This window comes from Oncorhynchus mykiss, chromosome 4 (assembly GCF_057628025.1).
Source record: "Oncorhynchus mykiss isolate SJ-2025 chromosome 4, ASM5762802v1, whole genome shotgun sequence".
In the NCBI taxonomy this organism is placed as follows: Eukaryota; Metazoa; Chordata; class Actinopteri; order Salmoniformes; family Salmonidae; genus Oncorhynchus; species Oncorhynchus mykiss.
The window spans coordinates 21,379,416-21,391,029 of NC_143025.1; the positions used below are offsets into that span (position 1 = coordinate 21,379,416).

Consider the following 11,614-nt stretch of genomic DNA (forward strand, 5'->3'; position numbering starts at 1 on the left):
AGGGTTTCTTCCAGAATGGTCCTGTATTTGGCTCCATCCATCTTCCCATAAATTTTAACCATCTTCCCTGTCCCTGCTGAAGAAAAGCAGGCCCAAACCATGATGCTGCCACCACCATGTTTGACAGTGGGGATGGTGTGTTCAGCTGTGTTGCTTTTACGCCAAACATAACATTTTGCATTGTTGCCAAAAAGTTCCATTTTGGTTTCATCTGACCAGAGCACCTTCTTCCACATGTTTGGTGTGTCTCCCAGGTGGCTTGTGGCAAACTTTAAATGACACTTTTTATGGATATCTTTAAGAAATGGCTTTCTTCTTGCCACTCTTCCATAAAGGCCAGATTTGTGCAATATACGACTGATTGTTGTCCTATGGACAGAGTCTCCCACCTCAGCTGTAGATCTCTGCAGTTCATCCAGAGTGATCATGGGCCTCTTGGCTGCATCTCTGATCAGTCTTCTCCTTGTATGAGCTGAAAGTTTAGAGGGACGGCCAGGTCTTGGTAGATTTGCAGTGGTCTGATACTCCTTCCATTTCAATATTATCGCTTGCACAGTGCTCCTTGGGATGTTTAAAGCTTGGGAAATCTTTTTGTATCCAAATCCGGCTTTAAACTTCTTCACAACAGTATCTCGGACCTGCCTGGTGTGTTCCTTGTTCTTCATGATGCTCTCTGCGCTTTTAACGGACCTCTGAGACTATCACAGTGCAGGTGCATTTATACGGAGACTTGATTACACACAGGTGGATTGTATTTACCATCATTAGTCATTTAGGTCAACATTGGATCATTCAGAGATCCTCACTGAACTTCTGGAGAGAGTTTGCTGCACTGAAAGTAAAGGGGCTGAATAATTTTGCAAGCCCAATTTTTCAGTTTTTGATTTGTTAAAAAAGTTTGAAATATCCAATAAATATCGTTCCACTTCACTATTGTGTCCCACTTATTGTTGATTCTTCACAAAAAAATACAGTTTTATATCTTTATGTTTGAAGCCTGAAATGTGGCAAAAGGTCGCAAAGTTCAAGGGGACCGAATACTTTCGCAAGGCACTGTATATTGGCTCACCTGTAGGCCAATGGTAGATAGCCTAGCTAATAGGCATATTTGAGTTATAGGGCCTATCTATGCACAACTTGGCAAGGACATAACATACATAAATCTATTTGTAATTGAATTCATGCACCTTTGCTATTCTAGCTGTCGAACGGTACCTCTGGCGAGTCTGTACATCATTGGTCTGCAGCCTAATAGATTATAATTTACCCATAGTTGGAGCGACACCTGGCGGTCTCTATCAAAAGTTTGTCTGGAGTGATTTTTTGTATTGGAATTGGTGCCGGATTCTACAGTTTGTCCACTAGGTGTCATGCAATACAAATAAGTCACAAACTGAAAAACAGAGTAGCCTAAAAAGGAAAAATTACGTATGGTAATGTGACGTTGTTGAGCTTGACATGTTTCCGGTCCAAAGTCCAATATGGATGAAAGTAAAATATGTTCTCATCCCTTGAGGAAAATGTAATATTTTGAGGCAATAACAAAAAACATTTAGGCTACCAATTCCACCACTATAAAGGCTGCACAAACCATTATTTTGAAGTTGGCAGTCCAAATGCTACAGGCCATTACAGACTGGTTTGTTTCTTCGTGTGATTTTGAAATAGCCCTAGGTTTATTACATGCCTCCTAAGTCATTCGTTCTTGCATTCGAAATGCAGACCCATGAGATTGCCAAATCTTGGTTTGGAAGATGATCAATTGTAATTGTGTATCTATAATCAATGGCAGGGTTGGGTAGGTTACTTTCTAAATGTAAGCCGTTACAGTTACGAGTTACCTGTCCAAAATTGTAATCAGTAATGTAATTTTGGATTACCAAAAGTCATTAATGTAATCTGATTACTTTTAGAAGTTTTAGAAGAAGACCAAAAGGATCCATCAAATGTATTTGGTGTGCCATCATAGTAGTCTCTGGCTTGTGGTCAGACTTGCTCAGCTGGAACAAACTTAAACTTGTGCCTTTTTTCAATGCTGAATTGAATGTCATTGAGAAAACAGAAAGGTGTCATTATGTATTTTTTTTCCTCAAACATCCTTTCAATTTTTTAAAGTAATCCAAGAGGTAATCATCTAGTTTTTTAAAAAGTAGGTTATCTGTTATCTGATTACAATATTTTTGCTGTTAACGTTACTGATTACAGTTACAGTTTTTTTGTAACCAGATTACATGTAATCAGTTACTCCCAAACCTTGAATAATAGGCAAAGGCTACATAATGTTATTTCTCGCCAAATCAACTCAAGTCTAAGATGGCGAGATAGCGTCTAGCTTCTTGAGAGAACAATTATGAATTGAGATTTGGCCTTTCTCCCATGCAGCTGTCTGGTTCCTCAACTCAGCGATGTGAGCAATGCAACCTCTACCAGTCGACCTGCCCTGCCCTGGGCTGGGAAGGATTGGGAAAGGGGTCTGTGACGGACTTGCTGACTGAGTGAGTGTGTTTAGATAAATTACAATTGAGAGGACCTCATGGTCGACTCCGGACACTTTCACTTCCGCACGGTTAGGCTAGGCTATACCTTCAACCGCTCTCCACCTCTTTAACAACTGAACTTGAGAGTCATGCATCAGATGTAAAATGAATTCAATTGAGTTGGCATGAATTGACGATATTTTCTATTCGAATTCAGGTAAATGAAATGTAGTTTATCATTGCTGTGCGATAACTTGCTTTTGCAGGTGGGGATCGCCTAAAATCTATTTTCCCTTTTTTTTCATGATATTTGGGCCTGTATAGGGAAAATCTTAAAGGTTCGTTGAAATATTTGAATTTGAATTGAATAGTATATGTATAAAAAAGAAAGCCATGTTAACCCACACAAACGTTGCCAATGAAGTTGCTGTGGTGTTTTGGGCAGGAGAAGCCTGTGTTAACATGAAGGGTCCTGTTAGCTGATGGTCCTGTACAGAGACGGATGAGGTGCTGATGTGTATTACAATAACGCCATGTTTCTGCAACATAATGAATTGTAATGCGAGCGCTGCTCCCCTGCTGTCATGAAACACACAGACCCATCATCTGTTCTGTCCATAGCATACATAGCGTACTCTGACGAAGACGAATTAGAGCAGGTTGCAGGCGCATATGTGTTTGTCTATATGTGAATGATGTAGAAAATGTAGATGGATAATGTAATGACTTTTGACAAGTTAAACATAAAACCCGTGAGAAGTGATCGGAGAATTAATGGAGGACATGTTCATGGAATTCCTTAGCTAGTGCTGCCTTTCTCCTCTGAAAATAAATAATGACAGGGCATATTATTATTAAACCTTGTTATTGTTTGCCGTATAATTAGGCCTATCATTATTATTACACAGTAGTAGGCTAATTATCTTATTTTATCATTCACGAAGGATTCTTTCCATGGAAAAATTACCCCGTAGTCTCAATTCTGAAAAATATTGCTTTCAATTGTTAAACTTGCACTGTGGAGTTATATATTATTTACCTGTCAGTTTCGGCTGTGAATTACTATATCAGCTCCATGTTTCAAATGAATAATCAGAATATATATCTGTATTCTATATATATCTCCCTTTTGATAACAGTTTCATGTTGGCTTCCATTCTCCTTAACTCTGAGAGGACAGAAGTAAGAAGTCATACGTTTGTTTAAACCCAATGGACTCAATAATAATAGTAATAATAATATGATTAATAATAATAGTCTAATACAAATAATACATTCTAATAATAACACATTTGTACAGTTTAATAACACAATTATACTGTTTATAACATATGTCGTGATTTGACTGAATTAGGGTTTCAATATTGTAAAATGTTACAATACAATGACTGTGTACAATGACTGTGTATTATCAATGACTGTGTATTATCAATGCCTGTGTATTATCAATGGTTAATAACATATGTGGTAATCAAAGTCAAAATGGTAGGCCAATAATATGGGATAATATTAGACCCAAACGCATAACGTCATAGAAAACAAAATAACCACTTATTTAATTAACCGCAACGATAATAAGCAATTATTGGAGCACATTTAATTCGATTTAAAGCCATCGTGGATATTTGTATTGCAATATTTTTGTTTTGTTTAGAAGGGAATGATAGCGTGCATAATTGCAAATTGAATAACGAAATATTTAGGATATTTTACAACGCATTTTGAAATTGAGTAGGCCATAATTGGAATCATGTTGTAAATCAGATTCAAGTGACAAATGAATTATTTCACTGACTAACAAACAAATACACGAATATGTTTTAACCTTGAAATCATTGTTCATAAATATTCAAATTGTCTGGTATTGGACCTGGGCTGTGTTATGTAGACTATTTATTATCCAATCAACTAACTCCGATTCTTAAGAATTGAACCCTATGAGGTTTCAATACCCCTGATACTATGGACACGTCCATCCTGTTTGTCTTTTGATAAAGCTACAATTCATTCCAACAACATAAAACCAATACTTTTGATGATATTCCATATTTAGAAGATGTGTGTGTATTTGAGTATCGTTAACCCAAGAGAAGGTGTAAAGTAGTGCACTCACCATCTCCTCCCCGTGTCCGTCTTCCCTTCCCTTTTCCCTTTCCTTCAATTCCTGGTAACAGTGACACCGTGACCACGTGATTTGGACGGCTGAATAAATAGCTTTTGAGAGCTATGAATGGGAATAGTATGAAGCTCACGCAGGATACTTGCTTCGTGCCTGTGGGTAAAGATATTCATACAGATATGCAACAGTAAACTAACGACCTAAAACACAAATGAGTGCAAGGAAGAAACATTATTATTGTATAAATGCTTGTAGTGGTCTTCAAGTAAATAGCTTGGCTGAATTTTCCATTCCAGTTTTGTTTTCCTGCGCTTGAATTCAGAAGAGTTTCATCCTCGGTGAAAGACACCACAGCCTCCATACCAACTGGTTGGAGTGGCGTTACACCTGGATCCAAGCGTAGTCTTGCTATCTTCTAGATTCCACTAATGTTTCTATGCAGCTTGGAGAAGTAAACAGGAGTTCGCTTTGGTCCTCTGAAGAGCGGTTGAGTGCTTTACGCACGGACTGAGTACACCCAGCTTGGGAGCTGAAAAGACTCGGTACGGAACGAGAGGAAGGAAGATAACCAGTCTCTCCAAGGATGACTCTAGGTACGGATATGTCCGACAACTCTGCTTTGTCTGAAGATGTGGACATAGATGTGGTTGGGGGAGACATCTCGGTTGGCAAGGATGGGAAATACCTTCATCACGATTTCCTGGACAATGACTCGGACGATAATTTGTCTCAGAACGCGGGAGAGAGGGGTTCCTCCCCCAGCCTCAGCAGCTCCGAGTGTCCGGTTGACCAGGTTGGAGTTGGTATAGATTCAGGGACCATGATAGGTGATAAGCCTGGTAAGAACGCTCTAGTCAAGCCCCCGTACTCCTACATAGCCCTGATAACCATGTCTATCCTCCAGAGTCCCAAGAAACGTCTCACTCTCAGCGAGATCTGTGAGTTTATTAGCAACAGGTTCCCGTATTATCGGGAGAAATTCCCCGCTTGGCAAAACTCCATTCGTCACAATCTTTCTCTCAATGACTGCTTTGTCAAAATCCCACGTGAGCCTGGCAACCCCGGAAAAGGCAACTACTGGACCCTCGACCCGGAGTCCGCAGATATGTTCGACAACGGGAGTTTTTTACGCAGGAGGAAGCGCTTCAAGAGGCACCAAGCCAACGAAATCCTCAGGGACGCCGGGGGGTTCCTGCCCGGGTTTGGATACGGCCCTTATGGGTACAACTACGGACTCCAGCTGCAGAACTTCCATGCACATAACCCCTATCATCCGCACCTCCCAGCAGGCGCTTTCCCTTTCCAGAATACATCTTGTGGATTCCCCTCGCCAGCCTCAATATTCCCCACGCCACATCCCCTGCCCTCTCTATTAGGGGCTGATTTACGAAAGCCATTCTACCCTCAACTAAGCCCGACTTTGCCCGGCCTGGCGCCTCTCAAGACGGACACTAACACTCCGATTCGGCCCTCTTTCTCCATAGACAATATAATCGGTGCAGCTAACTCCGTGGCCTCCCCGTACAGCGCACAGTCGGGCAGCCACAGTCAGGCTCAGATCCTGGCCATGTTAAACCCTGCACTCGCCTCAGCTTCGAACCACTTGAACCTCTCGCAGGAAGCAATGATTCAGCCTGGCTCACAGACATTCTCCAGCAAAACTACAAATCTAAACATGTGTCATTTCTAAACAGGCAGCAAAAGCACAACTTGCAGAAATCCTATTAATCCATTATGGTTCTATTCGTCTTATGTGAAGGTAGGATAAACATTCATTGAGAAATAGAGTGTTGCTCTTCCTCTTATGTTTCTTAGATCTGATCGGAGAGAGGAAAGTGAAACGGTGGCTATATTTATGGATTGTAAATATGTATAGGATACATTAAATGGAAGATTCATGATGAAGTCAGAAAACAAATTCTAAGACAATGTTGAGTGTATTCGTTGGCCTACATTGGCCTAGGCCCTCACCTATCGTGAGCAAAGATCCAGCTATTTTAACGCAAGTTAAATTTCATGTAATCTCACGGTGGAGAAGATTTAATTGTTTCTTAACTATAATTTAGATTTTTATTATGGTTTATATTGTTTTATATATATTGTGTGCGTTGTGAAATAAAGCACTGTTAATAGGCTACCGAGACGCAAACTCAGGTTTTAATTGTTAGAAAGCACATTGAGACAAGGGGGGTTATTTAAACAAATCGAAACTTTTCCCACTACCCCTCGTTCTCTTAACACCGGTGTTGTGGTGAATTTGTATGGACAGTGTTTCATGTTGTCAGTGGACAGATATGTGGTTTTGGTGTAAAGCGCATTACCTCTCATCCTGTTAAACTGTTGTACTTTCGTTCCTGTCTATTTCATTGAAATCAATCAGTGAAACGTATGTTATGTGTACAGACAGACACTTAATGTTCATAGGTCATTTTTTGTTGTAATGAAAATAATAATAAATGTTTGTGAATTTTAAAATACTTTCGTTAACTTGTTTATTGGAACGTTTTATTGACCCTATGCCTGCACACATAGGTCTACTCAAACATTTGAATACCCATTAAGACTTCAAAGCCTAAAATCCCACAAGGAAATAGAAAATATGCTTACGTTTTTATTTATCTAGCTCCGAGGTCAAACTTCAATCTGTATGAGTAGGCCCAGTTTGAACGCTATACGCAGGTCTTTGATTGTCCGACTACGAGCCGCTTTCTGAAACGATTATGAGCGTTCATAGTCATTTATGCAATAGTGCCATAGGTTTAAGTCTCAGTTAAATCTTGCGTGCAACGATAGGAGTATTTATTACTTCTCTATTATCAATTTTACATTTTCAAAAAGTAGCCCATTTATTAGCCTATATACCACTACAGCCAACAAGCGCTAAAATCCAGATTTGTGATGTCTGAACTCCCACATTTTGCTGTGAGATATATTCTGGAAGAGTGGGCATGTATTCATTCCTCTTATGTGGCTCTCAGGGCGTTTATAATGGACTCTTTTTTGGCAAGTAACAACAGGCTAAATGAATGGGAACATCGGGTTTTGGAGGCCTGTAATTGAATGTGAACGTTCTACATGGATACCCACGATCTCTTGGGGTTTCGTTGCTAATTTGTAGCAGCGTTTTTCATCAGGATCCTAATCCACGATCATTCCGGCGTTTTGCCCGTTTGTTGATGTTGTCACTGAAGACCCATGCTCAATGCGCTCCCAGCGAGGGGTTCTCTCGGAGACAACCCACACACATTTGCCTTTGAAAAGCGATTTTCTCAAAAGGCGCGCGGTTGTTCGCTTTCATGTCGTCTGTGTTGTCTCCGGACAGATACAAAGGAGGTAGCGGGACAGGACTCGTCTCAGTGCAGAAAACAGACCGATTATTCCATTTCGAAGTTGGCCAAGCACATGTTCCGAGGCAGAGGGGGGCGTAAGAAGCCTCTTTTATTTACCAGATCTGTGTGCAAATGGTTAAATTACTCGGTGGGGTGTTTTTGACAGTTGATTATTAGGGATAAAGGGTGGGAGGGCTGACTCCTCTCTTCCACTTTCCCCTTCAGCTCACCCTAAGCCTTTGAAGAGAACGCAAACATGATAGTCATACTTTTATGAAGTCTCTTGCACTCCTTTTGTTGATGTCGTGTTAATGAAAGCCCTTGGAGTATACCTTTTATAGGATTTTCTTTCAATTCAGGTTCTGTGTCATAGCGCAACATCAGAAAACGAATTAAACCAAATCCGTTTTGACAGTAGAGGAGAAGCTCACTTTAAGCATGGTGCCAAAAATCGCACTAAACTTAGGCTGTCACACACACGCACACACAACTTTGTCATAACTTTGATCATGCACTGAAAGGGTAAGATTGTTGTTTTAGTTTATATTATATCGACCTATGGGCTATCTCTGTCAAACGTAGATAACGGGCCCTGTTCACCCCGTGGCCATATTGAATGTTAGGTATTGTATCACATATTATATTCAATATATTTTTGTGTCAAATATTCACTATAACACATGGACATGAAGAGATCAATTGCCTGCACCACTGTCGATACCCTCCAGTATCACAGGCTGCTGCAATCCAAACAAGACTGTGCCTCGTTAAAATCATCATTAGAACCTTCTTATGATGTGTCTTTTGTAGCCGAGCTGTTTTCCAGAGCCTTCGTTAGTAACGTGGCTCTTAAAAACCTTTGCACATCTACGAGTGATACAGACCATTCCTAGAGCAGCCAACGTGCATAGTTAGATGCCTTTTAGCCCTTCACGTCACTTTATTTACAGAAGATCTCCGCTCAACATTTAATAATCAAGATATGTCTGGCTGTGACTGCCGATAACTTCAAAACGAAGTTGACTAAATACAAAGTGCCAAAGTATTTGCAATTGGTACAAACAAGTGAAGGATAAAAATGCTGCTTAATATGAAAACCGAGATAACAGAATTAAAAGATATACAGGCCTAAATACTATTTAATCATATTGAAATCAATTTCATGTTCAATTGAGTTCTATTTTACGACTAGGTTACTGTCTGTCATTTTTGCCTCAATGTGTTTCATGATGTGTGACAACATGTGCGCAATCTGTGATGTTGTTAATGTAAATGTATGCAATAGCCTATTTGCAGCCATAGGTGGTAATATCTCTTTAGGAGATTATCCTTTGTCAGTAGTCTATTGTGGAATAATTATAATGTTAAAGTAAGATTTGAATGGAGATAGTGAGCGTTCTCTCTATGCGTGCTTGTTTGGGAAACACTATTAAAAAGTTGTCTCGTAAATAATGATGCATCTAGGCCTGCTGTCCTAGGAACGACCATCGTAATGCTTAAAGTGACCCACAATAAGAATAAAAACATGGATTACTAATTATACGTCTTTCACGGGTCACAAATCACACAAATATAATTTAATCCAATTATATCCAAATCAACTGTTTATCGTTTTAATTGCATGTTCATTCTGCTTTCATTTTCTCAATATGCCGTGTACTTGTCACAGGAGGACCACCCACAGTCTCGGGACAGAATGTGTTTCTTTATTTGTCTCTGCAGCAGTCGTCTGTCCTAGTCCTACAGTCGTCTGTCCTACGGCTTGGCTCACTAAAATTAGTTTGAAATGCTTTGAGTATATTTTAAACATGACAACATTATGACTAGACCAACTCCTAGCCTTTCCGAATGAAAGAAATGTAGCCTATGCTTTGACATGGATTTGCTTTTGATTGGCATATTTCTCTCACTATGGCACCACACCAGTTTCCTTGATCGAAGGGTGCTGTCGATAGTTCTGCTTCTATTAAATTAGGCTACTGTAACAGGATTTCTTTGATTATGGAAAAGTATATTAGATTATGCATTTTTACTTCGTTATATTGAATATCTTTAAAATATTTAGTTTGAGGAAACCTGTTAGGCTATGACTTGACCGAACTCTACAATATAATTTGTCACCTTGCTCCAAACCATCGCCTCATCACATTTCCTCCGCGCGCGGGCAGGGGATTACATGAAATCGTTGTGCTTAAACCATGCATATCCTACTCTGGCTCATATGCTAATTACACCACCAGTCAATTTGTCACTGCTAGTTACGCTGTGAAGGACACTAACGACTTGTTAATTAGGTGGCAGCAAGATGTGTATCTCAAATTCTAAGAAAAAGTAATATTATCTCGTAATTTAAATGATTCAAGGTAGCTACTGCTCGACAACGCCCAGTTTGGATTTTTTTATTTAAAAAAAAAAGTATTTATACTGCAGACCTAATGAGATATTCCGAGGAGTCAATATGTCTTTGTAGGACAGGCCTACCTCCAGGGAAATGATAGGGACATGATATTAGGGCATTAGGCTTCTTGTTCAAAATATTAATAGCATCTACATTTACAAAAACAACAGTATTATAGGCTATACTTTTCAGATGATAAAACGTTATAATAATACATTAACAATTATTATTATTATTATTATTTGGCATATATTCAAAACGTCGGTTTTCTTTTATTAATGTAAGTATCTGTAAAATAAATAGATATTGAGGGAGTTGCATAAAATAACCTTTAATGTCAAAGTGTAATCCTATTGAAACCTACGTTGATAAAAACCTATGGATATACAAGGTCTGCATTTACTATCATGTCTTGAAATGTATCGTATAGGCAAGCATCTTTACTATAAAAATAGTTGTGGTCAGCTCTACGTTTCAAACAAATACATCCCAGCAGCACCACAGTGAGAGGCAGTGTATTGGTGTGTTTAACAACACAAACAAACAGTTGCCATATCATCATGGCTTTGGCTAAAGTCTTTATGAGAAGGTCTTAAAGTTCCATTTCAGCTTTGTCAAAACATTAACGTCGGTCTATTAAATAGAGAATGGTCACCTGAGATGAACTATGATGGACGGACACCTGTTGCAGCCGGAGGCCAGACAGTTCTGTTTTTCTTTGTCATGGACTCCATATCAAACCGGCATTGCGAAGTGAGTTCAGCCATGGATAGGGCTACACGTTTCACTCCAAGTTTAGGCACCATTAGGCTCTAGCAATATATACATAGGGGGCGATTGGGAGCAGAGAATATATATATATATATATGGTCGATGCAGGTTTCATTCAAGGATTGTTCTATCAAACCTGCATTCCAGTATAGACTATTGAAGCAGCAACACAATTTCCAGTGGACAAATTAAATCGCAGAACGGAATAAATCAACAACGTAAAATATTGGCCCAGTTCAAAATGAGGACTCTTGTTTTACTGGTACTAAAGATTGTATTTGAGGTTTTGCTATTGCACTCTCGGGCCTTGCCTGCAAAAAACGTTGGCTGTGTGGCGGTAGCCTGTAGGCTGAGGCTGGGAAATAGGCAGGCAGAGAAGGTCATTTTCGCGCACACAGTACAGGAATGCGATGACCGTGTCCCAGGGCACATCGAGGCCTGTAGGAGAGTAGCCGCGGGCTACAATAAATCAAAACCTCCCTTCTCTACTGGTTAGTGCTATCCGGATCCTTGGGACTTC

The 11,614-nt window shown here is 39.7% G+C and overlaps 1 protein-coding gene across 1 annotated transcript; it reads left to right on the top strand.

The window, feature by feature from the left end:
• The first annotated feature begins 4,641 nt into the window (after nucleotides 1-4,641).
• Nucleotides 4,642-7,071, top strand: LOC110521497 (forkhead box protein D2). Its single transcript, XM_021599087.3, has one exon. The coding sequence runs from the start codon at nucleotides 5,180-5,182 to the stop codon at nucleotides 6,284-6,286; it is 1,107 nt and encodes a 368-aa protein (XP_021454762.3). The 5' UTR covers nucleotides 4,642-5,179; the 3' UTR covers nucleotides 6,287-7,071.
• The last annotated feature ends 4,543 nt before the right edge of the window (nucleotides 7,072-11,614 follow it).

Bases quoted from the DNA above. Each gene is read 5' to 3' on its own strand.
- LOC110521497 (XM_021599087.3), top strand. From the start codon at position 5,180: ATGACTCTAGGTACGGATATGTCCGACAACTCTGCTTTGTCTGAAGAT.